The sequence below is a fragment of the Esox lucius genome, chromosome 11 (genome assembly GCF_011004845.1).
Source record: "Esox lucius isolate fEsoLuc1 chromosome 11, fEsoLuc1.pri, whole genome shotgun sequence".
In the NCBI taxonomy this organism is placed as follows: domain Eukaryota; kingdom Metazoa; phylum Chordata; class Actinopteri; order Esociformes; family Esocidae; genus Esox; species Esox lucius.
In genome coordinates, this window is record NC_047579.1 from 27,955,942 (window position 1) to 27,977,639 (window position 21,698).

At 44.0% G+C, this 21,698-nt stretch overlaps 1 protein-coding gene across 3 annotated transcripts in view; it reads right to left on the bottom strand.

Annotated features, from left to right (window-relative positions):
- Positions 1-15,034, bottom strand: part of LOC105012968 (TBC1 domain family member 10B) — a 25,583-nt gene extending 10,549 nt beyond the window's left edge. Inside the window, exons 1-4 of one of the 3 annotated variants that reach the window (XM_029123455.2) lie at positions 14,913-15,034; positions 14,552-14,671; positions 6,383-7,439; positions 4,165-4,264 (exon numbers count right to left, since the gene is read on the bottom strand). In XM_029123455.2, coding sequence (XP_028979288.2) covers positions 4,165-4,264; positions 6,383-6,534 — 252 coding nt within the window. In that variant the 5' untranslated portion in view covers positions 6,535-7,439; positions 14,552-14,671; positions 14,913-15,034. Of the gene's footprint in view, positions 1-4,164; positions 4,265-6,382; positions 7,440-14,551 lie in introns of all 3 variants that reach the window. The other 2 variants (XM_020051219.3, XM_013135893.4) reach the window with 2 other exon arrangements.
- Between the last annotated feature and the right edge of the window lie 6,664 nt (positions 15,035-21,698).

Consider the following 21,698-nt stretch of genomic DNA (forward strand, 5'->3'; position numbering starts at 1 on the left):
GACTCACACACACACACACACACACACACACACACACAGACCTCAGTCATGACTCACACACACACACACACAGACCTCAGTCATGACTCACACACACACACACACACACACATACCTCAGTCATGACTCTCACACACACACACACACACACAGACCTCAGTCATGACTCTCACACACACACACACACACACAGACCTCAGTCATGACTCTCATACACACACACACACACACAGACCTCAGTCATGACTCTCATACACACACACACACACACACACCTCAGTCATGACTCTCATACACACACACACACACACACACACACACCTCAGTCATGACTCTCACACACACACACACACACACACACACACAGACCTCAGTCATGACTCTCACACACACACACACACAGACCTCAGTCATGACTCTCATACACACACACACACACACACACCTCAGTCATGACTCTCATACACACACACACACACACACACACACACACACACACACACACACACAGACCTCAGTCATGACTCTCACACACACACACACACACACACACACACACACACACACACACACACACAGACCTCAGTCATGACTCTCACACACACACACACACACACACACACACACACACAGACCTCAGTCATGACTCTCACACACACACACACACACACACCTCAGTCATGACTCACACACACACACACACACACACACACCTCAGTCATGACTCACACACACACACACCTCAGTCATGACTCACACACACACACACCTCAGTCATGACTCACACAAACACACACACAGACCTCAGTCATGACTCACACACACACACACACACACAGACCTCAGTCATGACTCACACACACACACACACACACACACACACAGACCTCAGTCATGACTCACACACACACACACACACACACACACACACACACACAGAGATCAGTCATGACTCACACACACACACACACACACACACACACACACACAGACCTCAGTCATGACTCACACACACACACACACACACACACAGACCTCAGTCATGACTCACACACACACACACACACACACAGACCTCAGTCATGACTGACACACACACACACACACACACACACAGACCTCAGTCATGACTCACACACACACACACACACACACACACACAGACCTCAGTCATGACTCACACACACACACACACACACACACACACACAGACCTCAGTCATGACTCACACACACACACACACACACACAGACCTCAGTCATGACTCACACACACACACACACACACACACAGACCTCAGTCATGACTCACACACACACACACACACACACACACACACACACACACACACACACACACACACACAGACCTCAGTCATGACTCACACACACACACACACACACACACACACACACACACAGACCTCAGTCATGACTCACACACACACACACACACACACACACACACAGACCTCAGTCATGACTCACACACACACACACACACACACACACACACACACAGACCTCAGTCATGACTCACACACACACACACACACACACACACACACACAGACCTCAGTCATGACTCACACACACACACACACACACACACACACAGACCTCAGTCATGACTCACACACACACACACACAGACCTCAGTCATGACTCACACACACACACACACACACAGACCTCAGTCATGACTCACACACACACACACACACACAGACCTCAGTCATGACTCACACACACACACACACACACACACACACACACACACACACACACACACAGACCTCAGTCATGACTCACACACACACACACACACACACACACACACACACACACACACACACACACACACACACACACACACACACACACAGACCTCAGTCATGACTCTCTCACACACACACACACACACACACACACACACACACACAGACCTCAGTCATGACCCCCCCCCCACCCCCCCAAACACATCAACCACCATCATGACCCACCCCACACACGCGCACACGCGCGCACGCGCGCACACGCGCGCACACACACGCACACACACACGCACACACGCACACACACACCACTGTCATGACCCCCCCCCACCCCCCCAAACACATCAACCACCATCATGACCCACCCCACACACACACGCGCACGCACGCACAGACCTCAGTCATGACTCACACACACACAGACCTCAGTCATGACTCACACACACACACACACACACACACACACACACACACACACACACACACAGACCTCAGTCATGACTCACACACACACACACACACACACACACACAGACCTCAGTCATGACTCACACACACACACACACACACAGACCTCAGTCATGACTCACACACACACACACACACACACACACACACAGACCTCAGTCATGACTCACACACACACACACACACACACACACACACACACACACACACACACACACACAGACCTCAGTCATGACTCACACACACACACACACACACACACACACACAGACCTCAGTCATGACTCACACACACACACACACACACAGACCTCAGTCATGACTCACACACACACACACACACACACACACACACACACACACACACACACACAGACCTCAGTCATGACTCACACACACACACACACACACACACACACACACACACACACACACACACACACACACACACACACACACACACACACAGACCTCAGTCATGACCCCCCCCCCCCACCCCCCCAAACACATCAACCACCATCATGACCCACCCCACACACGCGCACACGCGCGCACACGCACACACGCACACACACACCACTGTCATGACCCCCCCCCCACCCCCCCAAACACATCAACCACCATCATGACCCACCCCACACACACACACACACACACACACACACACACAGACCTCAGTCATGACTCTCTCACACACACACACACACACACACACACACACACACAGACCTCAGTCATGACCCCCCCCCCCACCCCCCCAAACACATCAACCACCATCATGACCCACCCCACACACGCGCACACGCGCGCACGCGCGCACGCGCACAAGCGCACACACGCACACACGCACACACGCACACACACACCACTGTCATGACCCCCCCCCCACCCCCCCAAACACATCAACCACCATCATGACCCACCCCACACACACACGCGCACGCACGCACAGACCTCAGTCATGACTCACACACACACACACACACACACACACACAGACCTCAGTCATGACTCACACACACACACACACACACACACACACACAGACCTCAGTCATGACTCACACACACACACACACACACACAGACCTCAGTCATGACTCACACACACACACACACACACACACACACACACACACAGACCTCAGTCATGACTCACACACACACACACACACACACACACACACACACACACACACACACACAGACCTCAGTCATGACTCACACACACACACACACACACACACACACACACACACACACACAGACCTCAGTCATGACTCACACACACACACACACACACACACACACACACACACACACAGACCTCAGTCATGACTCACACACACACACACACACACACACACACACACACAGACCTCAGTCATGACTCACACACACACACACACACACACACACACACACACAGACCTCAGTCATGACTCACACACACACACACACAGACCTCAGTCATGACTCACACACACACACACACACACACACACACACACACACACACACACACACACACACACACAGACCTCAGTCATGACTCACACACACACACACACACACACACACACACACACAGACCTCAGTCATGACTCACACACACACACACACACACAGACCTCAGTCATGACTCACACACACACACACACACACACACACACAGACCTCAGTCATGACTCACACACACACACACACAGACCTCAGTCATGACTCACACACACACACACACACACACACACACACACACACACACACACACACACACACACACACACACACACACACACACACAGACCTCAGTCATGACTCTCTCACACACGCACGCACGCACGCACACACCGACCACCCTCATGACTCACACACACAAAATCCCAACATCACACAGCAAGCATCCACAGTCAAGGGCAAATACCTTTTGGAAGCGTCTTGAGACCCATTTGTCCCAATTGTTGAACATGTCTAGCCATTTCATCTCTCTCTGCCGCGCCACATCAACTCTAATGTCCTTGTCACTGCAACAAATGGGAGAAAGATTTAAGTGCAAAAGTCAACCACAGTGGGCATGGGAGACACCATGGGCATTAACTCAACATGGATATTGCAAGGATCATAACTGCTCAGTGGACGAGTTGATTTCTGTGTTGAAGGCCCACGCACATCACGTCCAAGTGAAAATGACATTCACAAATATTTACAAATGAATGCAACATTAATAACTAAAATAGAGATGGGTACAAGTATTTCATCCCTTCCCAGAGCCCTGGAGTTCCACAGAGACCAGTACCACTGACCAGCCCCATTCGGGTTTTTGAATGGGCAGAGGAACCAAAGGACTCCGATCTACACCACATGGTTAAACAAGCAGTGTGTTAAGAATCATAACGACATCGGTTGTGTTTCGGAAGACATCTTCACAATGATTGTCTGTGTCCACACACACACACACACTTGTTTTTGTGAAATGTGGGGACCAGAAAAACAAAATTCCATATTCCCTTGCCCTAACCTTAACCCTAACCTTAACCTCAATAAAGTAACATTTATGGCTAAACTTTACCTAGATATAATGCCTAACCTTAACCCTAAACTTAACCAACAACACCTGGACCTTAAAGAAACCCCAATTCTAAGTCTAAAGTTAATTGTAAGTTTGACCCTAAAACTTAACCCTGAGCCAGAAAATGACTTTTGAAATGTGGGGACATGAAAAATGTCCCCACAAGTCACCTTGTTCAGGTTTTAGTATAGTTATGGGGACAAAATGTCCTGACAAGTCACAAAAACAAAAACACACACACACACGCTGGATCTATACCAAACAACATCAATAGTACATAAACCAAAGCGCTCAGACAGTCAAAGAGGAGGACTGGGAGACACCCTTATGCAAACTGAGGGAGACACCCTTATGCAAACTGAGGGAGACACCCTTATGCAAACTGAGGGAGACACCCTTATGCAAACTGAGGGAGACACCCTTATGCAAACTGAGGGAGACACCCTTATGCAAACTGAGGGAGACACCCTTATGCAAACTGAGGGAGACACCCTTATGCAAACTGAGGGAGACACCCTTATGCAAACTGAGGGAGACACCCTTATGCAAACTGAGGGAGACACCCTTATGCAAACTGAGGGAGACACCCTTATGCAAACTGAGGGAGACACCCTTATGCAAACTGAGGGAGACACCCTTATGCAAACTGAGGGAGACACCCTTATGCAAACTGAGGGAGACACCCTTATGCAAACTGAGGGAGACACCCTTATGCAAACTGAGGGAGACACCCTTATGCAAACTGAGGGAGACACCCTTATGCAAACTGAGGGAGACACCCTTATGCAAACTGAGGGAGACACCCTTATGCAAACTGAGGGAGACACCCTTATGCAAACTGAGGGAGACACCCTTATGCAAACTGAGGGAGACACCCTTATGCAAACTGAGGGAGACACCCTTATGCAAACTGAGGGAGACACCCTTATGCAAACTGAGGGAGACACCCTTATGCAAACTGAGGGAGACACCCTTATGCAAACTGAGGGAGACACCCTTATGCAAACTGAGGGAGACACCCTTATGCAAACTGAGGGAGACACCCTTATGCAAACTGAGGGAGACACCCTTATGCAAACTGAGGGAGACACCCTTATGCAAACTGAGGGAGACACCCTTATGCAAACTGAGGGAGACACCCTTATGCAAACTGAGGGAGACATCCTTATACAAACTGAGGGAGACATCCTTATACAAACTGAGGGAGACATCAAACGGAGGGTGAAAAACAGGGCGAGGCACAGTCACTACACAGTGAGTCATAAAAGCGCTCTTGGCAACATTTGCGACTCACACAAAGGAGAGCTGAAGGACAGGGAGATATGTTTGGAGAGGTCAGAAAGGGTGGGGAGGGAGGGAGATAACCCAGGGCAGGATGGGTGACTAGGAGACATGGACAAAGAAACCTGGGTGATTAACAGAGATATGTAAGCAGGGACAGTTCCCAGGAAAACACATCACTAGGGTAAAGACTCACCCATAAACTGCCACAGGAAAGACAATACTGATGTATTTTATATGAGTGTGTGCACTCTGGGTGAGGTGGGGTGGGGGGTGGGGGGAGTTGTTTTACCATGCCCACCTGCCCTCGCTGTACTGGGTCCCACCGAGGAAGCCATATTTGTCAGTGCGTCTGACAGCCAGGCCGTTGATCTCGGAGTCCGACCCGATGGAGCTCCCATCCTCCCCGATGCCGGACAGAGACTCCAGGGTCCCTGACATCATGCTGGCTGACTCCAAGTAGCTGAGGGTGTCCGGGGCTGGGGCCCGGGGGCGGGGCAGGGAGAAAGGGTCCGGCTCCTGGATGACTGGAGGGCTGGGCAGCTCAGCCTTTATGGGAGACAGACTGGGGGGGGTCCACTCTGGGAAGGGGCGGAGGGTCAGGGTTCAGGCATTCTTCTGGTGGCTGGGGATTTGGCGCCTCGGGGACGGCTGTTGTTTGGGTGGAGTCCGGAGGACAGGGAGTGGAAGGCGGGGCCTCCTGGACAGGGGGAGGCTGTGCATCATCAGTAGCAGGATTAGGGTTCAAAGAGACATGAACACTGGGGTAGAGATTAGGGCGGGGATTACGATCGGACGATGGGCTGGTTGTCTGCGGCGTTAGTCCCGGGAGCCCGGGCTCACAGCCTGCCTGTTTAGCACCCTCTGAAGGGCCACTCAGCGGCTCCTCGACCGCTCTTTCACTGACCTCCTGCTCCAATGCCCGAACGGAGCTGGTTCCTGCTAACACACCACCCACAGGCAGGATGTCAGGATTATCTGTGGCTACTACAGGCAGTAGTGCAGGACCCTCTGGTGGTTTTAGAGGTGAGGGAACAGGGGTCTCTGGAGTTAACGCTGATGAGACGCGTTTGGGGGGACTCGGGGGAGGTCCTCTCCCCCCTCTCTTAGGAGAAATAGGGTTTGTAGGGAGTGCCTCCCCTGGCACAGTTAATTTCAGAGAAGATTTGTCAGCATACAGAGTGGACACAGGGATATGAAACTGCTTAAGGGGATCTTGGGCAGTGCTACTTGGAGGGGCGGGGGCCGTAGAGGGTGGGGGAAGGGGTGGGGTAGTAGTGGGTTCCCCCATAGCTGGAGGTGAGGCGGTTAGGGCGGAGATCTCAGCCATGGCTCCTCCTTGTCCTCACCTTTAGAGATGGAAAGAAACAAAAGACAAAACAGAAAGTTATCTACAACCTATTATTCATGCATATGATCCCATGTAAAACACAGATGGCTGTTACATACCATCACGTTCCCTACATTTTGGGTTACAGATGAATTTACCATTTATAATTAAATATTTATTTCCCATCACTCAACACAAAAAACTCACGCTGACAACTTTAGATATTTGTGCTTATTTATTGAAAACTAAAATATCATATATACAAATGATCTGATCCTGATCAGACCATTTACCATGACACAAAAAAATGGGCTCAAATGCTTTCTGTCCACTGACCATCCTGGAGATATATCCAGAACTTAGAGTCCACCTGTGGAAAATCCAATTAACTGGACATGATTTAGAAAGACAAACGGACAAAGGCAATTCTACTTGCTTAAATCAGATATTGTCGTTATGGGGCATTGTGTAGATAGATCTGCATTGTTTTTTATGAATTCATAACAATTATAAATTCAGTTGGAAACAACAAAAAGTGGCGAAAGTGAAAGAGTCCGAATACTTTCCGAAAGCTTTTAGAAACAACCTCTCCACAGTGCAAAGTTAATGACAATGTTGAGGCTATCTGTCCTAGGCCAACCAACTCAAACCATAAGTTCAAAACTACTAAGAAAATAACACGCCAAAAGGTCCTTGCCTGCAACACCACATTAAATGAAGAAGTTGGCTGAATATTTTTGAAATCATGGAAACTTTGAGAGATAATGCCCAAAGCTTTTTGCTACATTTTCATTGGGGGAAGAGCAGTGTTGAGAAGTAGGGAAAATCCTAAAAACAGAAAATAATTTAAAAAAAGAAAAAAAAATCTAAAGATAGACATAGTTCCCTATTTCTCAAGGAAAATATATGACATTTATTACACGGTCACCCTCCACTTTCTTCTCTGGGAGATCTAGTTAGTGGACTTGGATTTCACTGAAGGATGAGAAGTGGGTTCTACAAATGCCTTGTTGGTTATTTCTATGCAATACAGCAATACCAACACAGCTTAATGTTAGCTATGGTTCTCCAAAGAAGACTGAGGTTCTCAGCGGCTTTGGAGAACAGTCCTGATGCTCCACACGTTAAAAAAGCAGATGATAAACCTTTCAGTAGATTCAAAAGCATGAGATATCATTCATTCATATTCACACATACATATATATACATACATATACATACACATACATGTATATATATATGTATATGTATATGTATGTGTATACGTGTGTGTGTGTACGTGTGTGTGTGTACGTGTGTGTGTGTGTACGTGTGTGTGTACGTGTGTACGTGTGTGTGTGTACGTGTGTGTGGCTTCACAAATGCTTTGCTGCATACCTCGGTTGTAACGAGTGGTTATTTCAGTCAAAGTTGCTCTTCTATCAGCTTGAATCAGTCGGCCCATTCTCCTCTGACCTCTAGCATCAACAAGGCATTTTCGCCCACAGAACTGCCGCATACTGGATGTTTTTCCCTTTTCACACCATTCTTTGTAAACCCTAGAAATGGTTGTGCGTGAAAATCCCAGTAACTGAGCAGATTGTGAAATACTCAGAACGGCCCGTCTGGCACCAACAAACATGCCACGCTAAAAATTGCTTAAATCACCTTTCTTTCCCATTCTGACATTCAGTTTGGAGTTCAGGAGATTGTCTTGACCAGGACCACACCCCTAAATGCATTGAAGCAACTGCCATGTGATTGGTTGGTTAGATAATTGCATTAATGAGAAATTGAACAGGTGTTCCTAATAATCCTTTAGGTGAGTGTATATACACACACACACAAACACAAACATTATATTTCATTAGAATTGTATGTATGAATGAATATATTTTATTTTATTTTATTTATAAAAGCATAAATACTGTGTAATTCGTGTTATTTCTTCAATTAGGTCACATTATCTCTCAATAGAGTTTGAATGAAGATTAAATATACAAGTGCATATATTAAAAATAAAACTTTCAGGGGGTGTAGAACTTCCTCACAACACTGTCGTAAACCACAACAAAGCCCAGCAATGGAAGGTAACAGTGTAATAGCGAAGACAATGACTCTGGACTAACCTAACTTGGAGTTACTTTAATGTAGAAATAACCCAACTTAATTCTCTGCATCTTAGCTTAGACATAATGTTGTTCATACAAAGCAGACAGTTGTATAGATCTTTCCATACACTATATCACACCTAGTAGACTTCTCACAAAGCCATTCACCATTTTGTGCAGTAGTATTTACTAATTGCTGGAACACATTCGCTACCTCTTCTGATTAAAAACAACGTGTTGATGTCCTTTAAACAAAACACTTTACTGTGAATATTGCTTTCAATTATGTTAAAGGTTGCAAAATTGGGTCTATGGTTGCTTTGTTTAGCCTGGTTGAATTGAACCCTGGAGTGTTACCCCCTTTAGGCCGGTTCATTTGGGGATGTGAGAACTCAAAAATCACCCCCAGGGGCTCAAATAACTATACCCGACTCCGGATGAAGGGGGTGGACTCTGGCCGCTTACAAAAATACCCTGGAGTGGTTTGTTTTAAGCGAGAACGCAATCTGACCAAAATATAGGAAGTTACCCAAAAACTCTTGTGTATTGTGGGTTGACTTGAATATGTATTATTGGTTCAGGGCAATCGACCACATCCAGCTACAGTATGAAGAGTCATGCGTTACTGGATAGCTTACAATAAGAGTGGCAGGAGCGAGACATGGGGAAGCACATTCCTGACATGTTGAAGGAAGTCTAGAAAAAAGGTATTCAAACTTTTTAGCAATAAATTGCAGGAGAGTTAATGTCACCCAACAGTATCAAAGCAATAAAAAAGTCCAACAACAGTACATGAAACTGTGTGTCACCCTGTACAAAAGGAACAGGACAGGAGATGAACTGACAAATCTGTGTGGTATGGCAACCGTCGTTAAATTACTGGGCTGCAACGTCCATAATACAAGTACCGTCACAGCATGGGTTCTGACCCAGCTCATTGCAGAATTCTCCATAATTTGGCTGAGAGTAATAAAAATAAATAAAAAAGTTGAATTAATTATTGTCCTACAATAATTAATTATTGTAGTTTACTCAATTTTAGGCAAATTCACTCGGCTATACTCAAAATACGAGTGTAGGGAGGTGGAGAATAGGTAACCATAACTGTAGAAATTAAAATTGTACAAAAACAACAATTACACTTAATGGATAGTGAAAAGGCAACCAGATGAACAGATAAACAAAAAGATCCACAAGGTCTAACACAGAGGGGTTTTTGGACAAATACAACATCATTTTCTCCAAGTGAATAGGCTACAAATTCGGCATGTCTTTGTGGGTATGTCCCGGTTGTTCTGATGGGGTAAATGGGTAAATTCCAATGCCAGTGGATAGGTCCACACTCGTAGTTCAGCACATGCATCATTTGTTATAGGCGACATGAAAAAGCTATCAAAAAACCAAGAGTCGTTTTTAGAAAAATACATCATTTTCATCTAGAGAATACAATACAATATTATCATGTGTATTATTAACATGATATCAATATTTCATGTTTTTAATGTCACAGTTATTGTCAATACTGGTATATCGTGACACCCCTAGTATAAAGCCCATGTGAAAAACAAAGAAAAGCACTGTATTAGCCAAAGCATGCCTCTTCAAGTGACCATTAATAGTGCAAGCACATAAGCAGATTCAAGATGAGGATTTACTCAATACTTTGTGTGAGCGAAGTATGTTATTCCCTTAAAGAAGCTAAGAAAGCCTTGGCCGTTTCAAGTGAAGCACTGCCTACAGGGAGAAGCGACAGACGAAAATGAGAGCAGCCTGGATCAAATATACAGGTGCTGGTCATAAAATTAGAATATCATCAAAAAGTTGATTTATTTCAGTAATTCCATTCAAAAAGTGAAACTTGTATATTATATTCATTCATTACACACAAACTGATATATTTCAAATGTTTATTTATTTTAATTGTGATGATTATAACTGACAACTAATGAAAATCCCAAATTCAGTATCTCCGAAGATTAGAATATTACTTAAGACCAATACAAAAAAAATATTTTTAGAAATGTTGGCCAACTGAAAAGTATGAACGTGAAAAGTTTGAGCATGTACTGCACTCAATACTTAGTTGGGGCTCCTTTTGCCTGAATTACTGCAGCAATGCGGCATGGCATGGAGTCAATCAGTCTGTGGCACTGCTCAGGTGTTATGAGAGCCCAGGTTGCTCTGATACTGGCCTTCAGCTCTTCTGCATTGTTGGGTCTGGCATTTCGCATCTTCCTCTTCACAATATCCCATAGATTTTTTATAGGGTTAAGGTCAGGCGAGTTTGCTGGCCAATTAAGAACAGGGATACCATGGTCCTTAAACCAGGTACTGGCAGCTTTGGCACTGTGTGCAGGTGCCAAGTCCTGTTGGAAAATGAAATCTGCATCTCCATAAAGTTGGTCAGCAGCAGGAAGCATGAAGTGCTCTAAAACTTCCTGGTAGACAGCTGAATTGACCTTGGACCTCAGAAAACACAGTGGACCAACACCAGCAGATGACATGGCACCCCAAGCCATCACTGACTGTGGAAACTTTACACTGGAATTCAAGCAACATGGATTCTGTGCCTCTCTTCTCTTCCTCCAGACTCTGGGACCTTGATTTCCAAAGGAAAATAGAGAACATAACTTTGGACCACTCAGCAGCAGTCCAGTCCTTTTTGTCTTTAGCCCAGGCGATATGCTTCTGACACTGTGTCTGGTTCAAGAGTGGCTTGACACAAGGAATGCGACAGCTGAAACCCATGTCTTGCATACGTCTGTGCGTGGTGGTTCTTGAAACACTGACTCCAGCTGCAGTCCACTCTTTGTGAATCTCCCCCACATTTTTGAATGGGTTTTGTTTCACAATCTTCTCCAGGGTGCGGTTATCCCTATTGCTTGTACACTTTTTTCTACCACATTTTTTCCTTCCCTTTGCCTCTCTATTAACGTGCTTGGACAAAGAGCTCTGTGAACAGCCAGCCTTTTCAGCCATGACCTTTTGTGTCTTGCCCTCCTTGTGCAAGGTGTCAATGGTCGTCTTTTGGACATCTCTCAAGTCAGCAGTCTTCCCCATGATTGTGTTGCCTACAAATTTAGACTGAGAGACCATTTAAAATGCCTTTGTGAAATATAGCGATACATGTCCAGCTGTCTGCCTCTCCATCTAGCTAATTATTGCTGTAACTATATTGTGTTCACACTCAATTTAAAAAAAACCTGCCTCGATCAAAAAATGGCGCAATGTTGTGTTGCATCATTACAAATGTACTGTTACATCTGATAAAATTGGCGAAGTTTTATTCATTCACATTATAAGACACTTTCCGATGATAAAATTTGTTTAAATTGTAAACCACAGAATTCAGAAAAATTCAAGGGATTAATATAGGGACCACTCTGTGAAAGACTGTGTGGGCAAATAGTGCAAGAATTTAAGAATAACGTTTCTCAACATAAAATTGCAGAGTTTGGGGATCTCATCATCTACGGTTCAGTGGAAATCACTGCATGGGCCCAGGAACACTTCCGAAAATCATTGTCTGTGAACAGAGTACGTCGCTGCATCCCCAAATGCAAGTTAAAACTCTACCATGCAAAGAAGAAACCATATATAAACAAGATCCAGGACCGCCACTGCCTTCTCTGCACCTGAGCTTATTTTCAGATGGACTGAGGTGGAAGTGGAAAACTGTCCGGTGGTCTGACGAAGCAAAATGTGAAATTGTTTTTGGGAATCATGACATGGGTGACTCGCACATCTGTGAAGGCACCATTAATGCAGAAAATATATATAGGCTTTGGAGCAACATAAGATCTTTTTCAGGGAAGGCCTTGATTATTTCAGCAAGACAATGCCACACCACATTCTATATGTTAACAACAGCATGGCTCTGTAGAAAATGAGTCCAGGGACTTAACTGGCCTGCCTGCAGTCCAGACCTGTCACCCACTGAAAACATTTGGTGCATTATGAAACGAAAAATATGTCAAAGACGACCTGTTGAGCAGCTGAAATCTTTTATCAAGTAAGAATGTGAATACATTTCACTTTCAAAACTACAGCAATCGGTCTCCTCAGTTCCCAAATGTTTGAGTATTGTTAAAAGAAGAGGTGAGGCAACACAGTGGTAAACAAGACCCTGTCACAACTTTTTTGAAACATGTTAATACAGGCATCAAATTCTAAATGTGTATTTTTCCAGAAACAATAACATTTCTGTTACATTTGATATGTTGTCTTTGCACTATTTTAAATAAAATGTAGGGATAAATGATTTGCACAACATTGAATTCTGTTTTTATTTGCATTTAACGCAGCTTCCCAAATTTTTGGGAAACAAGGTTGTAGCAATCACCAGACTCACATTCAAAAAAAAAAAATATGATTACTCGAAAGTTAGTTATTGTGTGCTAGTTCCGGTGTGTGTGTGTATATATATAGTTTTATGTAGTTTTTAAGTCCGGTGTGTGTGTGTATATATATAGTTATATGTAGTTTTTAAGTCGTTCCATATTTTATATATATATATATATATATATATATATATATATAAAATATGGAACGACTTAAAATGAACTGAACGATTGGGGGGGCTGATGGCAGCTTTGAGACCCGCTGTGTAGAACACTTCCATTCAAAACACACTATGATCAACACAGGTGTGGCCACAGAAACATTATGAACAGACTACGAAAAGGAAACATCGATAAAGTACTTTATTTCTTGTGGCACGTTTGATGTACAGTTTCAATTCCAGATTTGCTTCGCAGATATAGCCATGTACAGTACCATCGGTTTGTTCGTTAAAATGCATTGCCAATTGTATTGTCAAACAAACGATTTTGTTTTCGTTTACAAAGAGTTAAGGCCTCACTCCAAACCGCACAACTTCCCGATTCAACACACAAATATGATGGTGTTTGTAAACAGGCTCTTAACTAAGCAGGTTAGTTGCAATTGTCCCGTCCCCCGGGCCCTACCTGACCATGGGTTCAAGGCCTTGTCCATCCGCTAACCTCGCTCATTTTAAACCATTGCACCGGTGTAAACTCACCTACGGCCCGCGTGTCTTGTAGTATGTGATCCGTCCGCCTGGACGCCCAGGGGGTTCCTGTCCTCGGGCCCCCCACAGCTCCGGTTCACAAAGTTCCTCCGTTCGATGAAAACACAGAAGCTGCACAGTCAAAGCAAAAAGCAAAATAGATAAATGCTGATCAGTTTAGGAGGAGGCGCGATGTCCCCCAAAATTACCTAGCAAGCAAGTTAGCCTAGCTTGCTGGCTAATATTTAGGACAAGGCCAGGGTGTTGTATTAGCTAGCTGGCCGCCTGGACTACAGTCTCTGTCATTGTTGCATTAAGGCCCTTCCTGAAATGTACACCCAATCTTCCAAAAGCATATAATATTACGCCATACGGGTCCGCGTTTCTCTCCAAACGTAGATCAGTTTGGTCGTATTGCTGGTACATTCAACACCAGCCCCTACATTTCCGATGGCTGCTGCTGACAGCTACGTGCGCGCTCCCGTCAGTGGCAGTGCCATCGGGCACTCACCCGCAATGAGCTAGTCTCCTGTATGGCGCAAAGAAGTCATTTTCTTTACATATCTATATGCATTTAATTACTGATATTTATTATTAAATAATCACATGCTTGGAGTTGCAAATAACAGAGCTGAACAAGTATATTTTCTATCTATGCTTCTTATAAGTGGAAAAGGCCATTTAAGATGGAGTCCAAATGTATTGCCCACTGCTTGTTGAAGTGTCGCTATGGAGCCAAAAAATATGCAAGTGTAAAATGTCATGCATTTGCTAGGGCGTAACTGATTTGTGCCCCATGCCAAAGGTAGACACAACAGTTAATAAAAGCTGAAGTAATAACCTGTCTGACAAACATGCTATGAAAAATTGCAACTGGATTTTAATCTATGTTTAACACGGGGGATTTGCATATAATTATATATATTCCAATAGCTGTTACTATACTAGCATTTTTAGATGGAATAACTTCTCAGCATTTATGTATGTATAATGTTCCACTATGGTTCACATGGTATATTGTGACCAAATCAATGCAATCATTACGAACATAAAATGCATACTTAAGAAGCTGTGCCATGGGACGAGTGAGAAACTCTATTCTGTGAATTTTACATTCTGGAACATGCAGATTAGGAACTTGTGACTCCAGTGTTTAGAATTAATAATCCTTTATCATCTATAATGCAATTGCAATCTGTAACGTTAAATTACATTTTCCAACTAATTGTGGCCATGGTACACATAACACCAAACAAAACAAACCATAAGCACAACACTTAAAATGTATTTGCTCTCACTTTGAGTTAAGACATGGATAGCCACACCTATCTTCCCATGGAGCACCAGCCTAGAAACAGTTAGGTGATTGAGGATACTGTGAATAAGGTCTTCATGGTCAAACAGCTTCAAAGAAACTACTACTGAAGGACACCAGTTGTAACGACTGCCCTGTGTTGGGCTGTGCTCTCTCCCTCTCGAGGGTTCTAATTGCAGGCTGGAGATTGATGGCAGCAGCGCCCTCTATGGACACAACTGCTCCACATCACTAATCACGTTGTCTATATGTCACTGTTCCACCTGCATCTCACGGAGTACTGTTGTCTTGATCCCTGACCGTAAGGTCCTGCTACCTTTTTCAACAAAAGAATAACCTGTCATTGTGATTGTTGTATGTCGTTGTTTGGTTTTCCTTTTCTTTTTGCCTCATAATTTTACACCCCTGCACATCACACCAACAAGAAGTAAAGACTCGCTTGGGCCAAGAAACACGAGAAGTTGCAACCGAACATTAGACTGGTGGAAATCTGTCCTTTGGTCGGATGAGTCAACATTTCGATTTTTGGTTGCAACTGCATTGGGAGTGAATGGATGATCTCCACATGTATCATTCCCATCTTGAAGCAAGGAGGAGGAGGTGTGATGGTGTGGTTGTCAATCAATCAATAACATGTATTTATAAAGCCCTTTTTACAACAGCAGTTGTCACAAAGTGCTTTTACAGAAACACCCAGCCTTAAACCCCAAGGAGCAAACAACAGTAGTGTTGAATTTCAGTGGCTAGGAAAAACTCCTCAAGAAGGCCGAATTTTAGGAAGAAATCTAGAGAGGACCCAGGCTCAGAGGGGTGACCAGTCCTCTTCTGCTGTGCAGGGTGAGATATTAAGAGTCCAATTGGAATAATTAATAAATGCATGTGAGCTGAATCCAGAGTCTATTATAATTTAGACTAGGTCAGAAATATGACCAGATGGCCAGGACAGGGACAGCAACAGGCTCCCCAAACCAGGTACTCCGCAGGTGTGGACCAGGACCTCATGTCCTCCTAAAGTTTAAAATTGGAGGAGACTGGGAAAATTCAGAAAATGCATTCCTCATATCAACAACGATTTATAGTGGAGAAGGAGAACTTAGTGGGGAAGGAGAACTGACCCTACTCCCCCAGCACAATAGTATAGCAGACCTTTAGACTGAGACGGGGGGGTCCGGCGACACTGTGGCCCTACCCGGGGGAGGCCCCGGACAGATAATTCCACAGTAGTGGAGCTCTATGAGAAAAGGCCCTGCCTCCGGCTGTTTGTTTAGAAATTCTAGGTACAATTAAAAGGCCTGCATCTTGCGATTGTAGGTTACGTGTAAGTATATATAGCTGGATCATTTCAGCAAGGTAAGTAAGAGCAAGTCCATGTATTGATTTATAGGTTAAGAGTAAAACCTTAAAATCAGCTCTAACCCTAACAGGCAGCCAGTGTAAGGACGCTACTATAGGAGTAATGTGATATTTTTTTTTTGTTCTAGTTAGGATTCTAGCAGCCGTGTGCAGCACTAATTGAAGTTTATTTATTGATTTGTCAGGGTAACCAGAAAGAGGAGCAGTGCAGTAATATAGTCTAGAAGTAACAAAAGCATGGATTAGTTTTTCTGCATCAGTTTTTGATAGAAACTTTCAGATTTTTGCAATGTTTCGAAGATGAAAATAAGCAACTCTTGAGACCTATTTTATAAAGGAGAGGTCAGGGTCAAGGGTAACTCTGAGGTTTCTTACAGTTTTTTGGGATACGACCATGTAGCCATCGAGGTTCACAATGAGATCTGCTAACAACGCTCTCTGTTTCTTGGGTCCTAAAACAAGCATTTCTGTTTTTCTTGAGTTTAAGAGCAAGAAGTTCTCTGTCATCCACTTCCTAATATCTGAAACGCATGCTTCCAAAGTAACTAATTTAGGGGCTTCTCAAGGCTTCATTGAAATATATAACTGTGTGTCATCAGCATAACAGTGAAAATGTACATTGTAATTTCTGTGTCGAAGATACATTTTGGATTGTTTTTGTTCACCTCAATCATGTTGGGAAAATAAGCTGATCGAGCAGACATGAGTTATTTTCTATCCAGTGTACTGTCTATCCAGGCTATCCTGTCTATCCAGGCTGGTTGTGCTTTCCTGGTGACACTGCTGGTGATTTCTTTAGAATTCAAGGCACAGTCAACCAGCATGGCTACAACAGCATTCTGCAGCGAAACAGCATCCCATCTGGTTTGTGGTTAGTGGGCTTACCATTCGTTTTTCAACAGTACAAAGAACCAAGACATACCTCTAGGCAGTGTAAGGGCTGTTTGTCCAAGATGGAGAGTGATGGTGCTGGATCAGAAGACCTGGCCTCCACAATCACCCAACCTCAACCTATTTGAAATTATTTGGGATGAGTTGGACCGCAGAGTGAAGGAAAAGTAGACAACAATGTGAACTGTGAACTGTCGAGCTACTTGCAATCCTGGGAATACATTTCACTTTCAAAACTACAGCAATTGGTCTCCTCAGTTCCCAAATGCTTAAAGAGGGTTGTTAAGGTGATGCAACACATTGGTAAACATGCCCCTGACCCAACTTTTTTTAAATGTGTTGCTGGCATCAATTTCAAAATGGGCATGTATATTTCCAAATACGATACAATTTCTCAGTTTCAACATTTGATATGATGTCTTTGTACAATTTTCAATTAAACATGTTTTGCACATCACTGCATTCTGTTTTTTGGGGGGATTTCTTGGGAAATGGTGTTGTAGATTAAAATTGTGGATGTCCATGCAAGAAAAATGTTTTCTCCCAGTTAGTTCTCTAATTTACCAGTAGGTGGCATACCACTATTGACTTTCACATCCAGTAAAATAAACTAAAAGGTGTATCATAGGTTTGGCAGACAGACAAACATGCCATTAATTCCAAACCAACCCATCCAACGTACTCACTTGCTCAGAGTACCTTCAATCTAACAGGCTGTTGATTAAACTCTGGCAGTGACTTCAAGAGAGTGGTGAGGGAATTAATAAGCCCATCAACTTTAGGGTACACTGACTTGGATGATGTAATGTTCAACTTTTAAATAATAGATTGCTTTAAAAATGAACCAAATTGCCCCTGACGTTTTACAAGAAAAAAACATTTGTAACAATGAAACCTTTAATTTAGGTCAAGTCTCAAAATGCATGTCGTATGACTGCACATGCCTATCAATTTTGTGTGAAATTGCGCAAGCTTAAAAATAACTTGGAGCCTAAACTGATTCCACTTGGCTCATGCAGGCTCTGTTGCTGTAATTGCCCAAAGGGGCCACTCAAGTAGATTCAGGGGTTTCATTTACCCATACAGCTGTGATTGTCTCCCTCAGCTTTGGAACGCCTGTGTAAATCAGGGATGCATGTTTAAACACTCAAACGAAGGGTCGAGGCTGGAGGGGAAGGGATTCATTTTTAATTCATTCATATTTTAATGAACACAAGATCTCTTACTCATCACTGATCAGATCATTTAAAGTACTTTAAACACTGCACAAGTCATGAATATTTTTATTTGAACTCTGGAAATCTGTTTCCTAAAAGGAGAGGACAGTAGGCAAGTATACTCAGAGTGGGGCCACTGAGTGCTGAAGCACGTAGCATGTAAAATTGCCTGACATCTGTTGCATTACTCACCACAGAGTTGAGAAATACAAGATCAGGAAGCAACATCAGCACAATAATTACGTCAGGAGCTTCACAAAAGAGGTTTCCATGGCTAAGCAAACCTCATTACCCTACCAAGCTAAGGAGTAGTAACTGCAAATTTGATAAACAATGTGTGATGTTTTTGATACCTTACATACATTCCATCAACCCTAACCCTATTTTTTTGAACCTTTATTTAAACAGGAAAGGCTAATTGAAAGTAGAGTTCTCTTTTCAAGAGCGTCCCGCTCAAGGTATACACCAATTATTATTTCAGAATAAGAAACCGACAACAAAACAAAAGGACACAAGGCTCAGAGCTGTAGTGAGGCAACATTCCTTTCATTCATTCTTGTAAAACAACAAAAAGGAACCGCAAACCACAAACTGAACAAATGAATGAATGAAAAGAACAACACCATAACCACAAATAATACTCAAAAGGGGCAACTTAAATAGGATCCGCAATTAGAGACAACGAAGGATAGTTGCCTCTATTTGGGGACCAACAAAACCAAACACAGAGATTACTAGAGGGCTTCCCTACACTCAGGCCCTGACACAAAGATAACTCCTAATCCCCAAATTAAAAACAGGCTGGTCAAGAAATCAGTCTTTCATCAGTTATTTAAAACACTAAGTTTTTCCAATGAAAAACTATTTAGAAAGTTTCCCACTTGTAACATAAATGATATGAAATACTTGTACAGTGGGGAGAACAAGTATTTGATACATGTCACGAATGGCGTAGGGCTGGGGAGGAAGGAACCAGACGCTGGCAGAGTGGCAGTCCATGATGTGTCTTTTAATGAAAAGTGACACTGAGTACCAGAAAACATGCAAACAAACAGGGTAAACCCAAAAACCGGACCACTCACCACATACACGAAACAAACGCAGACAAGTAACAATGACCAACAAATGAAGGGCGCAGAGGAGCAACATTTAAACACATACTAACGACCGGGTTGGGACCAGGTGTCGGTGATAATCAGAGACAAGACCGGGATGTGTTTGTGTATGAAAAGTAAACCGGGGAAAGTGGGAGATGACGTGGCTCTTTGTCACCTCACCGTCACAATACACTGCCGATTTTGCAGGTTTTCCTGCTTACAAAGCATGTAGAGGTCTGTAATTTTTATCATAGGTACACTTTAACTGTGAGACAAAAATCCAGAAAATCACATTGTATGATTTTTAAATAATTAATTTGCATTTTATTGTATGACATAAGTATTTGATCACCTACCAACCAGTAAGAATTCCGGCTCTCACAGACATGATAGTTTTTCTTTAAGAAGCCCTCCTGTTCTCCACTTAAAGCTGTGTAAGGACATCAGGGATAAAATTGTGATGGGCTACAGGACAATAGGCAAGCAACTTGGTGAAAAGGCAACAACTGTTGGTGCAATTAATAGAAAATGGAAGAAGTTCAGGATAACGGTCAATCTGCCTCAGTCTGGGGCTCCATGCAAGATCTCACCTCGTGGGACATCAATGATCATGAGGAAGTTGAAGGATCAGCCCAGAACTACACGGCAGGACCTGGTCAATGACCTGGGACCACAGTCTCAAAGAAACCATTAGTAACACACTATGCTGTCATGGATTAAAATCCTGCAGTGCACGCAAGGTCCCCCTGCTCAAACCAGCGCATGTCCAGTCCTGTTTGAAGTTTGCCAATGACCATCTGGATGATCCAGAGGAGGAATGGGAGAAGGTCATGTGGTCTGAGGGGACCAAAATAGAGCTTTTTGGTCTAAACTCCACTCGCCGTGTTTGGAGGAAGAAGAAGGATGAGTACAACCCCAAGAACACTATCCCAACCATGAAGCATGGAGGTGGAAACATCATTCTTTGGGGATGCTTTTCTGCAAAGGGGACAGGAGGACTGCACCATATTGAGGGGAGGATGGATGGGGCCATTTATCGCAAGATCTTGGCTAACAACCTCCTTCCCTTAGTAAGAGCATTGAAGATGGGTCTTGGCTGGGTCTTCCAGCATGACAACGACCCGAAACACACAGCCAGGGCAACTAAGGAGTGGCTCCGTAAGAAGCATCTCAAGGTCCTGGAGTAGCCTAGCCAGTCTCCAGACCTGAACCCAATAGAAAATTGGAGGGAGCTGAAAGTCCTTATTGCCCAGCGACCTGAAGGATCTGGAGAAGGTCTGTATGGA